This window comes from Halichoeres trimaculatus, unplaced genomic scaffold, assembly GCF_033239565.1.
Source record: "Halichoeres trimaculatus isolate MK-OKI-2021-1 unplaced genomic scaffold, fHalTri1.1 fHalTri1_scaffold_3, whole genome shotgun sequence".
Classification (NCBI taxonomy): Eukaryota; Metazoa; Chordata; class Actinopteri; order Labriformes; family Labridae; genus Halichoeres; species Halichoeres trimaculatus.
Genome location: NW_027437181.1, coordinates 33,180,350 through 33,198,438, shown reverse-complemented (window position 1 = coordinate 33,198,438; position 18,089 = coordinate 33,180,350). Strand labels below are relative to the sequence as shown.

The window sequence follows — 18,089 nt, the reverse complement described above, 5'->3', positions numbered from 1 at the left end:
AATCTTTAATTATATAAAATTTAAACACAGAATGATGCTTACATGTGTTAAAGTTGACAAGCAGGAACACTTCTCTGTGGGGGATGCTTTTTTCTGAACAGCTCTTTGCTGTTCATTGTTTCTACAGCTAACACTATAGAGCTGATATATCTTGCAGCAGAGCGCCCTCTAGTGCTGTCTTCTGTCCTATTCATAAGATCTCTTTAAACTTGCAGTTCATCTTTTTCTCTGCAGCTCTGTTATACGTCATACCTGAACGCCACTTTAGCCAAAAATGGTGATAGAAATAAACAACTCTGGGTTGGCTGCAGTTCTTCTTGGTTTGTGTTGCTGTGCTGTCCCAGGTGTTCACAGTGTTTGCAGCATTCAGGAGTGAGGAGAACAGAGTCCTGTCTTTGCCTCAGTACATCAGGATGGTCCAACTCTGCCACCTGCAGGACACAGAGTTCACTGTTAGTCAGGTTCAAAGGTCACCAAAGCTTTGTCTTCATGTGTTTGTGCACTTTTGTTATAACCTCTCCACCATCCAAGTGAACATGATCAGGATACGATTTATGAGCTATGGTGAGCTTGAAGCAGTCTAGGAAGGCTTCTTTGGTGGTGGTCTGTGTCGAATTGTCTGTCTTCGGGCCAATGGAGGGCATGGCTTCATGGAGGAGAATGATCTATAGGACAACATGTGGGATGATGAGAGGAGTCAACCTAGCAATATGCAACAGCAACCTTATGAGCTCACTTGTCTTCCACCTGTGTCTCTGAGGTTTTTGTCTTCAAGACGTAAAGCTTCCTGAACTTTCCTCTACACACTTAACACCATAACCCATTTCAGCTTGAAAATATTTGATGAATAGTTAAGCTCAATCTGTGCTGTTTCTCTCACAGCTAAACACTATGATGTGAAAACAAGACAGAAACAGCTTGTACTACTACAAACATTGCAACAACAAATTATACCACCATCTTTATCATCTTAATACTTTATTGTTATGTGTCAACAGAAAGGCACTGCAAGACTGAACTTTATTTCAAAAAACTTAAAAACAATTTTACAATATCTGCAGTTCTTTATGTATGTGAGCTAAGTTTATCTGACAACAGGACATGCTGTACTACATCCACAAGTTAATTTGTGTGTTTCATTGGAGTCAGATATGAGTTGCACTAATAGGCAGGCCTGACAGTTGATAGTTTTCTCAATTCCTCCAAATAAGAGTCACCAACTTGAGTGGAAAAGTTCAGACCTATTTTTCAAAAATAAGACAAAGTTAAATATGGTCCTGTTATCTCTAACATTTTTTTTTTAATTAGTCAATTCAAGTCCTGTATTTGTTCCTTATATCAAAACCTCAATATAACATCCATCCTTCTCTGTTTGATCCAGAGACACTCTGGATCAGATCTGGATCAGGTTCCAACCAAAAGTTTGGATCAAGTGTGGATCAGGTCTGGTTCAGGTCTGAACCAAATGTTCAAGGTCCGGATTAGCTTTGAACAATATGTTCAGATCAAAGCCGGATTAGGTTTGATGAATGTCCAGATGAAGTTCAAACCAGGTCCGGATTTGGGTTGAACCTTAAGGAATGGAAGACAAAAGAGGACTAAATAAAAATAAAAATGTCTAGAGGTTATGAAATCCCTTAATTACTTTTGAGTTGGTTTTTTGAGGTGCCCAATTTCATGTGTTTTTAAATATAGTGTAAAATTACTTCTACTCTCACCACATTTCAACTTTCTTTCAGTACTCTCTGCCTCCTGCTTCAGCATTTCTTAACATTCTCTGCAGTTTCACAAATGCATTTTCTCTAGTTAGTCGATTAATTAGGTCCATACCATAGGCTGTATACATATAAATAATACCTTTATTTGTTTAATAGGGATGGTAAAGTGTGTGTTGTCATCTACCTTCAGTATTCATTTATCTATATTTCGGTATTATTATAAAACTGAATGTTGTAGATAATAATTTAATAAGTTAAAAAAGTAAAAGTTATAATTTCAAGCTTTAAGAAATATTACAATTTGTTATTTACACAGCTTTGCTGTCGCTACATCTTTGACTTGGAGGGGGAAAAAAAACTTATTTTGAATAGTCAGACCGGAAGTAGCGGTTAAAGCATTAGCTTGACGTTGTACAGACTGCTGCACCCAAACAAGAGTAACTGTCATTTCACTCACTACCTGGTATTTACTGCTGTCTTTAAGTCATCACGTCTCGTCTTGACTGATTTGGTAAGTCTAACACCGGTGTAAGTAAAATTAAAACGTCTAAGAAAGTTTGTTTGCACATTTTACGTTTACAAGTTATCAACATTGGCTAGCTTTTCCATAGCCTTAGCTAAAGAGGCTAGCTACTAGGACAACTACAGCTAACTTTAACCCCAGGGGCTAAAAAAAGGACAAAATGTCAGGAAAACATTTATGAAACTCCAAGACTGTAAAGGTCAGCTAGGGCTCTTTATTGTTGAATTGTAATTCAACGACAGCTTAGAAGGTACACACGTACTAAAACGCACTTATGCTAGCTGTGCTACGAAAGGGTGAACTGTAACGATGTTATAGTTCCAACAACTATTAAACCAAGGTTATAAAAAAGGGTGACATAAGTTACTCCTGCTGGCTTTAGTTGTTTTTTTCTTTGCAAAGTGTCAAACGGTGACTTTACTCAGTGTAAACCCGCCTGTCAAGATGAATAATCTATAGAAAAACAAACGTACTCCCAGTCTTTCTGAGGCTAGGGACTTTTATTTTTATAGTGCTGATCTTCACACATACAGTAACCCAGATTGCCTTATGAAGTTAAAACAGAGCGTAAGTAACATTAACATTTAAACAAATATGAAATTAAAATATTAAATAAAAAAATGGGAGGACAATTAAAAAAAATAAAAATAAATGTGGATTCAATTAAATATTTGAGTTTAGCACTGGACTTATATGGAGGCTGCACCAAATAAAATAAACCAAGGCTACGATATCCCCAGGCTTTCCAGTGGCTTAGTTCACAGTTGAAGAGTGCAGAAACTAAAAGCCAGCAAATCTGCTTGGTCCAGATTTTGTAAACAGTAAGTAAACCTTACCTGGAGAACCTGAGAGGCCTTGGTGCCTCATGTCAGACTAATGTATTAAAAGATCTCAGCCCCAGACTCTGTAGAGCTTTGAATACTAAAAGAAGGACTTTAAAATCTATTCTTTGATTCACTTGAAGCCAGTGAAGATATCTGCGGGCTGGTGTTAAGCATTGTGCTCCCCTGCTACTAGTGAGGACATCACTTCATGTCTTTATGCACTTGTTTGAACTAAAGTGATCTTTGTTGGGTGGATGTTTTAGTTTAACTTTGAGTAGTTTTGAAATCTATGAAACACAATCATTTTGTGAGTGTATGTGTTTGTTTGTACTGTGATTGCAGAAAGCACAGCTATGTGCAGCTGTGTGCGGAGCTCCAGGGCTCTATCCCCTGTCCTGCTCCCCCGGCTGCTGCTTCCTCAGACAGGGTTTAGATTAGCTGGCAGGGGCTTCTGGACCTCCCCGCACAGCATGACCGTCGGTGGAGACTCTCAGCTGCTCCCCCTGCCGAGCCAGGCCCGGGTGGTGATCTGTGGAGGAGGCATCGTGGGCACATCAGTGGCTTACCACCTAGCAAAGCTGGGATGGAGCGACATAGTGCTGCTGGAGCAGGGCAGGTGAGATAGCAAGGCTTATGTTCAAGATACAGCTGGCTGATCTTTGACAATCCTCTGTGGGATTGTCAAAGATCAGGGACAGTTTCTCCTCTTAAAACTGTTAGTTAAGAATGTTGACTTTATATAATTCTACTGTACCACCTGTCCTTTTCTTCTGTTGGCAGACTTGGTGCAGGGACAACCAGACTGTGTGCTGGCATAGTCAGCGTGGCAAAGCCTATTTCCATTGAGTGTCAAATGGCAAACTACTCCAATAATCTTTACCAGCGGCTGGAGGAGGAGACTGGAGTCAAAACAGGTCAGTCACTTTGAAAGGTTTTGTTTTCTCTCATGGAAACAGAGGCTTTTGTGTGACAGATATGAACACTGCATCAATAAATCAACAGACCATAATCATTTTCAATTAGGGTTTTATCAATTTGTTTTTATGGCTATCAAATTTCATAGTTATAATTTTAACAACTATAGGTAATATATAGAAAAATGTATGTGTGGCATCCACTTTGTTGGCTTATCGAGAATATCTGAAGTGATGGTTTGGCTGTTTTGGAAGTGGTGTTGTATGAAGTACTTGTCAATACTGAGCAAAGACAAAGGGTTTTTCGACCAAAAAGGAAACATGTTAAGCAAACATAAACAAACCTTGAAATAAGATAAGTTGCATTTTAGAACCAAGAGGCAACATTGAGTTTAGGAAAATGAAGCATACGTGTGAGTGCTAAAAGTTGCTGTTCATCGAGGATCCACTTGAGGCTGGCTGCAGAAAGATCAGAAACCACGTACACACCAAGCCAAAAAAACAGACATACAGCATTAAAGAGCATATGCACAGTCTGGTTAAAAACAGCTTGGGTCGGAGACTCTAATTTTGCTATTAGCACACACTGTTTGGGGAGTGAATATTTTTCTATCTCAGCAGTTTAGAAGATATAAGGATTGTCTGACACAGCTCAGCTCACACAACTTATGGGTGCACCATAGAGGGATTATCGGTCTACTTCATCATAAAGATGCGCACGCATCTTGACTGCAGAAGCAGCGTTTAGCTCCATTCATTCAGACAAGTTGGCGTTTTTTAACACTAAATTCAACCTGTAAGCAGCATAAAAATGTAGAGTTGTTCTGTGGTCAGTTTTTAGAAATGATACTATAAAACAGAGGCAATGTCTATCAAGTTTGGACCGTCGCAGAGCAACCCATGATTTGGAGTTAATAGCAACCATGCTAAATGGTGACTCTCAGTCCACAGTATCAGTGATTGACCGCCAAGAGTCACCAGTTAACAGGGTCACACTTTACACTGAAACACCAGGGATGTCTGTGGGTAAATGATTAACTATGGACGTAGTTTTCTGGTTCTTTTAATTTAAACTGGGTCTCAGACTCAGTGGTCTGTGTGCTTTTTTTGGTCTGGGAGGGTTTGTGATGTATTGACGCATGGTTACCTCCTGGTCTGTCACAGTCTGGTAAGTGTCCACGGATAATACAGTCATAAGCATCGAGTGACAGTGGTGTGTTTAAATTGCTCTCTGGGTACACACCGGATATCTCAGCTAAAAACATCTGTCCACCTAATATCTGTCCACTTGCTGATCTCTTCTGTCCACTCACTTTTATTTCACAAACCCGGGAGCCGTTTACCATCTGTTAAAGTGCTGATATTTAGTTTAAAAATATGTTTCTTGGTGGTTAACTCCTCCACGTCAGTTGAAAAACCATTATACTCCGCAGTGCTTCTGCACCCATGTTGCGCGTGCATTCGGCGTTGTTGATAAATAAGTAATCCCTCTGTAGCTGCTTCATATCCATAGCCGTGTCCAAGGATTGGCTTCATTTGATGGTATTAGGAACAGACGGTTAATCGATAATCATCCTTGCAGCTTTGATTCTGTTGTACTTTACGCTTTCAGTGACATAAAGTCTTGTGTGGATTGAAGCCTGTTTGGTCCTTTATTATAAGATCTCCTGTTTTTGTTTATGTCTTCCAGGGTATGTTAAGACTGGGTCTCTATGTCTGGCCCAAAATCAAGATCGCTTTATCTCTTTGAAACGCCTGGCATCCCGTCTAAGGTGAGATCCTCAAACATCATGCTGTTTAACCATACATTTGGGAGCCTCTATTGCTTTAACTCTCTCTGACATAGCCACTCATAAGCTTTTATTTTTTGCATGGTTGTGCAAGTTTTTTTTTTTCCATGACCCAGAAATATGTTTTAACTATCATCAGCTTCTTCAGCCTCTTCTTATTTCTGCCTCTTCATCTCCTCCCATAAAATACCTGTCACGATACTGTAAAAGCTGCTGTCCTGTCCTCCCCCACATCTTTAATTTGCTCAGCACTCAGAAGCACTTAAGCTGGTTACATTCTGTATGCCACATCTTTTAAGTTCAATTTAAGCAATTATGAAAAGGTCTTGTCTATTTCTCTAAATTCTCAGGGTGATGGGGATCAGCTGTAATATCATTAAGCCTAAAGATGTGGCAAAACTCCACCCACTCATTAACATTCATGACCTAGTGGGAGCACTTCACCTGCCTGGAGATGCTGTAGTGTCTCCACCTGATGTAAACCATGCTCTGGCTGTGGCTGCTGCTGGACACGGTAAGAGACTTGAATCAAATCAAATTCATAATTTACTTTAACTTTTTCCTGTGATTTTCCTCTCCTTTTTTCACCCTCCTCTTACCTCTTGTCTTTTATGTGTTCCAGGTGTTCAGATCCTGGATCGAACAAGTGTTCAGCAGGTTCTGGTGGAGAAGGGTCAAGTGATGGCAGTGGAGACTGACCGTGGGCCAATTGAGTGCGAATATTTTGTCAACTGTGCTGGACAGGTGAATCTCAGATTGTGATTATGGGATACAAATGTGAAAGATTCAACCAGTCTCAGTTCCAGTTTTTTTTTTGTGAAATCTGTGGAAGGATTGAGGAAGTTATTCTTCTATCTTACCTTTTTAGATAAAGACAGTATGGTTTAACAGAGGGAGCTGGATCCCACTTTATACAGTGTAGGCTGAGGTGATAATCATTCCCTTGGTTGAGCCCCCAATGCTAACCAGCAGTCTTTTGTGGAGGTTTTAGCGGTCTTGTTTTAGGAGCTGCAGATATGTGCTTGATCTGTTCTGTCTTTCTGTGCTCCAGTGGGCTTATGAGCTGGGCCAGGCTAGTGAGACCAAGGTGTCAGTTCCTCTTCATGGCTGTGAGCACTTCTACCTCCTAACCAAACCTCTCCAGGAGCCACTCGCACCCGAAACACCAGGTCTCACACCCTGTATTCTTGAATATCCACTTTTTCTGCTGCAGGCAAATGGGTCCAAATTTCCAATCATTTAGAAATAATTTGACATCTACATATGATTGATGATATGATTTTATGAGGAAAAATTTCACATTATAAAGACATTGTAAAGTAAATGTCTTCAACAAACATCAGATTCGATCAGATCACATCAGATCACATCAGATCACATCACATCACATCACATCACATCACCAGTAAACATTGAGAAGTTGGAGTCTCTTCTGTGGCTGTGTCACATTTACAGATTTAAACTTTTATTTATTTGATAAAAAACACCCTTTGATGAGTGCAATCATCTTGGGACAATGAAAGGTGTGGCTTTTATTTATCTTTGTAACTGTGAGAGTAGGAAGCCTGGACACTTTGCTTTGATTTCTTCTAATCATGAACATTAAAAAAAGATGTCAGACAGTTTTCACTGTTAAATGTATGTGTGCTATTTTGACATTAGAGCTTGAGTTACAGTTTTTTGCAGAAAATCGCTGAAGATGTGATTTAACTGAGCCTCTGTTTTGTCTCCAGTGGTGATCGATATGGACGGCAGAATATACGTACGGCCGTGGCAGGGTGGGCTTCTGTCGGGGGGCTTTGAGAAGAACCCCAAACCCATCTTCACTGAGGGCCGAAACCAGCTGGAGATTCAGAATATGCAGGAGGACTGGGACCATTTTGGTAATGTGGGATGAATTTAATTTTTTGCACTGACAGATCATTTTCAACATGTACTCAGACAAGGGACAGAGAAAAAATAGTTTAAGAGAGGATGTCTTTAACAAATTGGTTTAATCCATTGAGACATTAACCACACAGCACAGACACAAGTTGTGGCTTGCACAACACTAGAAATCCAGTTGTGATGTGCTGTAGCTAAGGTAAAAAAAAAGTTTTCATTCAGGCATTTAAAGTTGCACTCTGTGGGTCCTCGAGGGTAGTAATGTTTGTTGTTTAAGAAAATACTTTATTTACAAAATAGAAAAAATTAATTAATTATTTTTAATTTCATATTGTATTAATTAATTAATTAATTAATAATCAGTTGCTGGAGTTTTGGCCTATGGAGTTAATATTTGCTGGGAGCTGCTGAGTTTTACATGAAGCGCTGTCGACTCAGGAAGTAGTTTCATAGTTGAATTAATTACCTACATTTTAAAACCTGATTTATCTAAACCTGGTTTTTCATTAGTTCTGTTTGACAAGTCAACAAAGCCACCAGACGTCTTTCCTTCATATGTGCTATATTTGTTTCCAAGGCTTCAGTCATGGTGTCAGGGTCATTTCTGTTTACATGAAGTATCCCTGCTTGATAGTTTAAACTAAAGAAAGTTTGAATCAGGCAGTTCAGTGAGATGTTTGTGCTGTTGGTCTTACTAAATGTTGTAGTGTATGTCAGGTCAAAGTACAGCTCTCCCTACACATTTAAGACCACACATGCACGCACACACACCTGCTGTTTAGCCTTGGCTTTATGTCTGTAACATGATATTTCTCATGCAGCCTCTCAGGGTTGTAAGGACAGCTGTAAAGCAGCAGGGCCTGATTTAAAGATGGAGTCACACTATACTCTCAGTGGTTCCTCTGCATGTTTTATTGAAAAAATGCAAATAATTTTTTTTTTTTTACTCTTTTTTTCACGTTAATATTTTTAACTTAACACTAGCCCATCTCCTTTTATGATTGATATTATAGTTGAGAACAGGAATGAAGTGTGCAGAAATGACTATGAAACTGGTAACCCTTACATCATTTTGAGTCAGAGTTAAAAAGACAAAAACAAGTTTGAGATCTTAATCGTGCATTTTGGTTTCAAGAACTGATAAAACAAAAAAACTTTGTATCTCACATTTTCCAGAGGTTACATTTTACTGCCTTTCTCAGAGATGTGTCACTTCATGTTGAAAAACCTGCTGGACTGTTTGTGGCACAACATACAGGATCAGTGCAGGAGAGTTAGCATGTCTGTCATAGTGTTTCGAGGCGGGGGTCAAATAGTGAATGAGGAAGGGCAACCTGAACGAATTAAAGAGACATCAAGTAGTATAAAAGGCAGCATGCTAAGACAAATCTGCGTACATTATGTTGCAGGAAGTAATTTGATTTATTTAAAACTAAACTGAAAAAAAACTTAGTCAGCCTCAAAAAGCAGAGAGAAGTTCTGTCCTCACCTAAACATTTTAGATTTGAAATTTCAAAAGTAAGTCAGGAATCTTGACATGTTTTTTATTTATATTTTAACTTTTCAAGTCAGATTAGGGTTTTACCATTAAAATACATCTCAAAACTATGACTATCCATGTTCCAAACTAAAGCAGAGGAATTAGGCCGTGCATTCCTTTTAACTAGGCTAGATAACTGTGATGCCCCATGTGCACGGTGGTCCAAACGATCTGTTGACGCTGATCATTCCTGAACACAAATACATCACTGGCTCTTCATTCAATACAGAATCACTGTTAAAACCCCACTAGCAGTCAGTATAGCACAGTGATTCAGCTTCTCAACATTTCTATTCAAAGGTCATCAGGTGGAAAGTCTCCACATCCAGAATCAGACCTCAACATTTCTGTCTATACTAAGAAATAAAATACTTTGCCCTTTCTTACTATCCAAAGTGTATATATAGTAACTGTAAGTTTGTCTCATCTGTTTGGATGCCTCACAGCAAAAGTTTCATGTTTAATTGCTGTGAAGTGTGCAAGCTGGATGTACGCATTACTGACCTAAATTTTTCCTGTCCATGTCTGTGAACACCTGTTCCCTTTTTGTTTTTTGTTTTCATCCTCTGTGTACAGCACATCGAGCTTACCTTTGATGAAATGTGCTTTATAAATCAGTAATATGGCTTCAAAACATTGACCAGCTGATCAGCTATCTTAGCTTGAGGATATTGTTGTCACATAATTTACGCTGTAGTCAGTTTGGTGTAAAAATGCGTTGTATTAATGGGACACTTGATTGATCATTTCTCTTCATATGTCGTACAATAAGCCGGTGTGTTCTCTCTCCAGAGCCGATGCTCAGCGCCTTGCTGAGGAGGATGCCAGGTCTGGAGTCAGCTGAGATCCTGCAGCTGGTCAACTGTCCGGAGTCCTTCACCCCCGACATGCGCTGCCTGATGGGGGAGACCCCGGGGGTTTCTGGCTACTACGTGCTGGCTGGGATGAACTCTTCTGGCTTGGCCTTTGCTGGAGGAGCTGGCAAGTAAGTGGTGGCATTGATTTATGAATTCAGGAAATGATTCACTCCCAGTCTGTTCATTTTAGAGCTCAGATTGTGTTCAATACATGTTTTCATGGCACATTGTGTGATCTGGTGTTAGGTATCTGGCAGAATGGATGACATATGGTTATCCCACCGCCAACGTCTGGCCGCTGGACATCAAACGCTTTGGTAACCTGCAGAGCAGTCGGACCTTCCTGCGACACAGAGTGATGGAAGTCATGCGTAAGTGGCAAACACCCCCTGCAGTTCACATGAACATGAATAAATGGTATACCCCTTTATTTACACCTGAACATTGAGTGAAACACCAGCAGTCAGGTCCTGAAAAGGAACAAATGAGATTAAAGATTTATGATGTCTCTGTGCTGTCATTACCCTATGTGTTTGCAGACAGAGTAAAAAAATTAGATGTGGTTTCTCTTGTCAGTGCACTGCATACATTTAAATTCATAAACCTTCATCCCCCTGAACCATGTGGTGCAAAATCCCCTCTTTGTTTACTGTATTTCCAGTAGAACACAGTAACTAACATATTTATATGTTTCAAAACCCTAGAGGTAGTTAAGTGCCGTAATGATTTCATGGGTTTCTGAGCTTTGCTTTGCCATGATGACATCTGTCTGTCTGTCTGGTTATGTCCAGCTCTACTGTACGAGCTGAAGGTTCCTCGCTGGGACTTTCAGACTGGCCGTCAGCTGCGGACCAGCCCACTGTATGACCGCCTGGACACACAGGGCGCTCGCTGGATGGAGAAACACGGTTTTGAAAGACCAAAATACTTTGTTCCTCCAGGAAAAGGTAAAGCTGTCTTCTTTATCTTTAAACTTTATGTAAAAATAAGACTCAAAATCCACAGTAGTTTTTAATCCAGTTAGATCACAGATTTCTGATTACCAAAACTAACATGGTTTATTTGTTTTCCTGTAGTTTTTACCCTGGACTGATTTTCCTCTCATTTCATTATGGTTAAAGTAAACTTGCCATAGTCCAAAAGCAGATTTATTTGTACTTTTTGTTTCAAATAAGAAAATGAGAAGTGGAAACATAAAGTTTTGCAGTAAGTTTGTTTATTGATTAACTCAAGGCTCAATATTTTCTCTGTGGTTGTGTTTATGTGCAGATCTGCTCTCTCTGGACCAGAGTAAGACCTTCTACAAGCCCGACTGGTTTGACATTGTTGGAGCAGAAGTGAAATGCTGCAAAGAGGCCGTCTGTGTCATTGACATGTCTTCCTTCACCAAGTTTGAACTGACTGTGAGTGATTTTCTTCTTCAGACTTTAACTTTAAGTGAAAACAGGTTTGGATCATATTGATAAAAAACGTTCCGCTATTTCCGTCATTGTGGTTTCAGGCTTCTTAATCTAAATTCTTCCTCTTGTCACACCCATAGACTTCATATTAAACTGAATGCCATATGGTTTCACTCACTGCAAACCTAAAGATGTAGAGCTCCCCCTGCTGGCTGATTGCAGTATAGGTCATAAACCCTGCTCACCCTTCCCAAATGTTGGCACCTGCAGTGTTAGGGCGTATTCAGACCTGGACTGTTTGGTCCACTTTAAACGGAGCAGGGTTCGTTTCCCACGCTGGTGCGGACTTTTCATGCAGGTGTGAATAGACACAAACGAACCCTGGTGCGGACCAAACAACCGGACGGATACCCACTTTTTGAGGTGGTCTTGGTCCACTTCCAAACGAACTCTGGTGCGGTTCGTGGTTCTGCGGTGCAGGTCTGAATACAAACCAAGGTCCATCTGAACTAACTACAGGATACATGCGCCTTCTGGGCTTATAAAGCCACCGTAACCTGACCGTTTTTGGTTCATACCTGATCCTCCGTCTTCTGTTTAGCCACGCTGTTGCTAGCATGTTGTGGGTCAGGACACGCAGAGCATAGTGTCTCCTTGCTGCGGTCATTCGTCTTCCTGTTCCTAAATTGTAAACGGTGTTGTTAAGCTGTCCAATGAGAGCACCGACTGTCACACACGTGGATGTGTTTACAGAATATAGTCCACTTGCAAAAAGTACAATCTGAATACGAACCGCACCAAACGAAAAAAATAAAGTCCGCTTTTGGTCCGGACCAAACAAGTGGACCAAAGGACTTTTCTGGTCTGAATACAGCCTTAGAGTGGAGGAACCATGTGAGAAAATGTAACAGACACTAACTCAGGTGTCACTGAACTTACCAAAAACACTAGCCTCTCCTTCAGATCAGCAAAAAAGTGGGTTGTACTAACTTGAGGGATCTTGTGTTTTATGAAGTTAAATAGAGTTTTGGTTTCTTGAATTCTGCACAATGACATTAGGTCAGTATCGAAGGAAGGTCTTTGAGCTCCACAGCTGATAAAGGGCGTAAGCTAAAGATGTTGTCCACTCTTAAAATTGAAAGGCACACGCAGTGAGTCAGAATTTGTTCCTCATCAGTTTTGTCTCTATCTAATCATAACCCTGTAGCTACAGATGTATGCCAGGGATTTGTTTTGACTGTAACTAATGGAAGTTCTTCAATGAGAAATGCATCCACTGTGCTCAGTGACTTTCTGATGCTCACACTGTTTCTGTCCTGATGTCTAAGTCATCACAGGACCAAGCCCTGGACCTCCTGCAGCACCTGTGTGCCAATGACCTGGATGTTCCTGTCGGGCACATCGTCCACACGGGCATGCTGAATGAGAGGGGTGGCTATGAGAACGACTGCAGCGTGGTCCGTCTCAGCAAGAACAGGTTTGTAACACCTGAGCAGCATCACAAGGGACATGCAGTTTACCACTTCACATAATTTACACGATTGTTCCCTCTCCAGCTTTTTCATCATCTCGCCAACAGACCAGCAGGTCCACTGCTGGTCCTGGATCAAGAAGCATATGCCTAATGACCCACACCTCCACCTGGAGGATGTCAGCTGGAAGTACACAGGTGAGTGTGAGGCACCACTTCAATGTTGCCATCTAGTGGTAGTATAATGTAATAGACTGGAAACAGTGCAGCAGTGCCCCAGAGCTCTGTCTGAAGACAAGATTGAACTGATTTGCTTTGATGAATCTGAAACCAAAGAGACCAAGATAGTAATTAAATAAAAATTCAGAATTTAATTTTAATGCTGAGAATGTAACAACCTCAATGTTTTAAAATATGAACAGCATCAGACCTCTACCCTACACTTATTGACAAGCTATAATACTGACTAAGGTCTGGAAGCTGTTCATTTGAGCTCCTCTGTCACCAGCAACATTCATTTTATGGTCTGTGTTAAAAGTGGTGTGCCGCTACTCAGCCTCAGCTAAGTGAAACAATAAAAAGTCTACTGTATTGATTATAAAATGTTATTAACTCTGATGCTTTCCCTCAGCTCTCAACCTGATTGGTCCTCGGGCTATGGATGTTCTGGCTGAGCTGTCCTATGTTTCAATGACTCCTGATCACTTCCCCTCCATGTTCTGTAAGGTAAGAGACAAGTATGACGAGCCTAGAGTAGAATTAAAATTGACCTCATGGCTGCAGCAGACAGAAACTGACCGTCTGTGTTTGTGAACTGACAGGAAATGAGTGTTGGTTATGCTAACGGGATCAGAGTGATGAGCATGACTCACACAGGTGAACCAGGCTTCATGCTTTACATCCCCATTGAGGTGAGATATTTTAAAAACAACACGTCTCTCAGTGAGATGAGCTGCACAGCATGTCTGGTCTAACATGAGTGTCCCTTCTACCCACAGTATGCTCTGCACGTCTACAATGAGGTGATGTCGGTGGGTCAGAAGTATGGCATTCGTAACGCTGGATACTACGCTCTGCGCAGCCTGCGCATAGAGAAGTTCTTCGCCTTCTGGGGACAGGACCTCGATGCCTTCACCACCCCGCTGGAGTGTGGGCGAGAGTTCAGGGTGAAATTTGACGAGGTAAACTGTTCAAACTTTATTAAAACCACATAGCATCAAGCATCTTCTATAGACTCCTCTGCTCTGTCTCTTTCTATCCATGAGCATGACTTGAAGTGAAACAGAGCTTTAGGCTGGTATTTCTATTTCAGCTGCACAAAAAGATTATGGGTCTTTGTAAGCATCCACTTAAAGGCAAAGTTTCATCTGCTTTGTTAAACCCTGAAACATCCATGTGACAATTTTTGAGAAACTTGTCCCTAATCTGCACCTTCAGGCCCAACAGGTGGCACTTCACAGCAGCAGTGCTGAAGTCCACCCTCCTGCTTGTTCTGCTGTGCACAGCAGTAACGTCAGCTCAGTATTAATAAATGGCTCACACAGTGTGAAATTGGTTTCACATATTGCTCTGCAATGACTATTCATCAGCAGAATCTATATCTTTATTGTAAGGTTTGTTATTAAAACACATAAAAGTGAAATATTGCTTCTGTTTGCTCCCAGGAGCCCTGCAGTGTTTGTAGATGAATTTCTGTGTGGTCCAAAAACCAACTCCTTTGTCGCTCCGTTTTTATGTTGTCCCTCTCTCCTGCCTCCATCCCTCCATCCCTCCATCAGGACACAGACTTCCTTGGACGTGAGGCCCTGCTGCAGCAGCGTCAGGAGGGTGTGTCTCGGCGCTTCGTCATGCTGGTTCTGGAGGACCATGACACTGAGCTGGACCTGTGGCCATGGTGGGGAGAACCAATCTACTGTAACGGTCAGCTAGCAGGATCGACCACCAGCAGCGCCTACAGCTACACCCTGGAGCGCCACGTCTGCCTCGGCTTTGTGTCTCCACCCTTGGGTCCAGAGGGGCTCCCCACACCCATCACCCCAGATTTCATCAACCGCGGGGACTATGAGGTGGACATTGCCGGCCAGCGCTACCCAGCTAAAGCCAAACTTTACCCCTTTAGCTCACTCTTCACCCAACAGAAACGCCGCAAGGACGAGATCGAGTTAGGAAACCTTCACGGGAAGTGAAGCAGAGAGGGATTTTCTGACACTCCTTCAGTAACCAAATCCACTTCTGCACTTCTCTCACAGTGCCAACGTATCGTCCCTTTGGCTCTCAATCTAAGAGCTGTATGCACAATCACTCCAAGTCTCTCTTATATTTAACTTTCATGATGAGTCGCCCTTGTTCAAAGTGCAATATTTAAGAAGCACCAAAAGCTTGAACTGCATCTCCTGATATATCAAACCCTGCAGTTCTCCTTCAGCCCTGCTCTGCTTCACACTCAGAAACAATCCTATCGGCTGTTCGCTGAGACAGTCCGAGTTAAGTGCCTTTATGAAGGCAACATCACCAGTGCTCGTGTGGGACTTTCTCTTTTACTTTTTCACTTTAACCCACTGAGAGGGGATTTTGACAGACAATCTTCTCCTCAGTGCAGCGGTCACTTTTTTGTTTCGTCACTGCTGAGCCGGGGAGGGTTTTCATCCAATGCTGACGTGCACAGACAAAATGTACAGAGTTGTACATTTGTTAAGTAAAGTTTATCAGTGGTTGTATGCTGCCCTGTGTGTGATTACACTTATACTTTATCTCTTATCAACAACACTCTCAAATTTCCCTAACAAAAAAGGAAACAGGAGGGACAGAAGCTTTGAAGATCCAGAAAAAGGTATCAGGAAGCAGATGTACTGTATCTATGTCCTCCTTATCAGCTTTCTTGTCGTCTTGAGAAGACTCCCCAGGCGCTCCTGAAGCTCAAAATGACCTCCTCCTCTCTTTAGATCTGTCTGTACCATTACCGTCTTTCTACTGTCCTGCTGTCTCTGGCCCACGTGGTAATGTCTTTGCAGTAATGTAACCAACCTGTTATTTATGTTTTGTGCTTCTTTAGAAGCCTTGTTGCTCGTTTGATGCTCGAGTTTCGCGTGATGGATGTGTTTTTCAATGTGTCGGTGATGTCAGGTGATGTTAGATTAATGAAGTCAGTGAAAGCTGAAGTGCTGCGACTAAAATGGAAATCTTTGAGGTTGAGTCTTTAATATCTTAAACCGTTAAAGTTCTGCTCCGAGAGTTAAGTTTGTACAAGAACGGATTTCTTTGTGATCAGAATAAAGTGTATTTTTATAGAGCTAGTGTGTATTAAAATTTCTATTTTCTGATCTGCACACGTCGTCCACTCAGTTTTAAGTTGATCAGACGCATGAATCATCAGCACGAGTGCCTGCCTCTGAGATCTCTTCTTTTAGATTCTCTTCAGAATATTAATGTGCGTGGAAATGTCATCTGTCAGCAGACGCTTGATGTTTGTTCCTTGTGCTCTTTTCTGAGAAGTGATCTGATCCTTCAGTTCCCCACAACCTTCAAAGGTCAGAAGTCAGGGATTCAGGTGATGTCCGATGTGTTTTCAAGTTTAGTCTTTTGTTTTTATTTTGTTTTGCTTTTTTTTGTGGAACAAAGTTCAAACAAGGCTGGAAGTTGGAAGTCATATCAAAAAAGTGGACTTCATGTGTGGTTGTTGTTTAATTTTCTCTTGAGTATTTCTCCAACCTTTGTCTGGGATAAGGTTTTGAATGTTAAAAAGTGAATGTAAACAAAAGAGAAAGAAGTTACACAACCCACTTCAACTCCTTATGATACATCAAGTTTAAAGAGATTAACTCCACCATATTATCGTCAGTTTTCAGTCTTTGACTTTGTTGCTCAAGAGTTGTTTTTGTTCACTCAGAAAGCTTAATATATTCACATCTTTTGAAGCTGAAAATCACATATTGTTCTCTGAAAACCAGTTCTGTTGTGTTCAGAAACAAGCGTCTTTTGATGAGCTAAAGATTCTCAGATTTCAATGCCGCCAGATTATCTGCACTACAAGTTCTCTTCTGGTTCCACCAAGAGCACTTTGACCTCTACAGAACAGACACGTTGTCGTCTCCTTTGGTTTGATTTTGCAGAACTCAGCCGAGGTATTGACGAGACAAAAACATGAAAATCCTTTGACAATTTTCCCATAAAAACATGAAATGTACATGATGTTCTGACACTTTGATGATTCTTGTCTCTAAATTGTTTAGGAGAGAGAAATCCTGGTGCGACAGGGAGTCTGGTGTTGCTTTAAAAAGGGCTAATATCAGTTTGTGTGCTATATTTGTACAAATGATAATAATGATTTAACATTAAATGAAGAGCTGCTGTGTGGATCATTGTAAATCTCTGAGTATCTTTGGGTTCAGATAGTTTTAGCGTTAAGCTCAGCTCATGGTACTCTGCTTTGTCTGTCTCTGGAATTTCACACATTGCAAACTCATCCCTGAAAATATCTCCTTTTTTTCACAAGTGGAACCAAATGCTTCCTTCAGAGCTGAAGCACCTCTGGCAGACCTCAGCAGGTCCCTGGATTCTCTCTGATAATATCCAAAATGACCTGTTGGGTGTTTTGTACTTGCAGTGATTTTTTTCCCAACATCTACATTTTTATAAAAGGTCCAGAGCATTTGCACTAGATAAAAGATGCCTGCTGATTTTTTTTGTTTTGTTTCCATTTCTGTTCTGGGGCCAAAAGCTTCCCTGAGATGTGTCTTTTGTGCGAAAGGCTAGTCGAACTCAAACATGTTTTGTAATAAAGGTTGGAAAGGCCCCAGGCTTCATTTACAGTCCACTTGACAGCACTTGTCTTTGAACACATCACTCCACTCAGAGAGGTGCACGCCGCCTCTCATTTGATGTCTCCTTTAACACTTGTACATGACTGATGTGTAAATGTGTTCTTTCCTGAAGAGCTTTACTGTATTTATATCATGTTAAACTGATGTTTGGCTGTCTAATGTACTTCTAAAGTCAAATATAAAGAGAACGTTGTTCATACGAGGAGGTTGAACTTGTCTCGTCTCTTCGCTTCATGTGTTGTGAGAGCTCCGTGGTGTGTTAAGGCTCCAGCACAGTCGCTGCCTCCCACACACAGCCGTCAGTCTGTTTCTGTTCTGTCTGCAAACACTGGCCTGCTAATGAACATC

General features: G+C 41.1%; 1 protein-coding gene across 1 annotated transcript; it reads left to right on the top strand.

Annotated features, from left to right (window-relative positions):
• The first annotated feature begins 2,109 nt into the window (after positions 1 to 2,109).
• Positions 2,110 to 17,942, top strand: pdpr (pyruvate dehydrogenase phosphatase regulatory subunit). The gene is made up of 18 exons (XM_074666531.1): positions 2,110 to 2,229; positions 3,408 to 3,681; positions 3,846 to 3,979; positions 5,670 to 5,751; positions 6,120 to 6,283; positions 6,392 to 6,513; positions 6,821 to 6,938; positions 7,503 to 7,652; positions 9,986 to 10,178; positions 10,297 to 10,421; positions 10,842 to 10,997; positions 11,320 to 11,453; positions 12,779 to 12,927; positions 13,007 to 13,119; positions 13,553 to 13,647; positions 13,743 to 13,832; positions 13,920 to 14,102; positions 14,700 to 17,942. Exons 2-18 carry the CDS (start codon positions 3,419 to 3,421, stop codon positions 15,105 to 15,107), a joined length of 2,679 nt encoding a protein of 892 aa, XP_074522632.1. The 5' UTR covers positions 2,110 to 2,229; positions 3,408 to 3,418; the 3' UTR covers positions 15,108 to 17,942.
• The last annotated feature ends 147 nt before the right edge of the window (positions 17,943 to 18,089 follow it).

Excerpts from the sequence above, each read along its gene's own strand:
- pdpr (XM_074666531.1), top strand. The coding sequence starts at position 3,419 with ATGTGCAGCTGTGTGCGGAGCTCCAGGGCTCTATCCCCTGTCCTGCTC. Across the intron at positions 6,939-7,502 it reads ACTCGCACCCGAAACACCAG|TGGTGATCGATATGGACGGC; the intron begins GTCTCACACCCT and ends TTTTGTCTCCAG. Across the intron at positions 10,179-10,296 it reads TTTGCTGGAGGAGCTGGCAA|GTATCTGGCAGAATGGATGA; the intron begins GTAAGTGGTGGC and ends ATCTGGTGTTAG.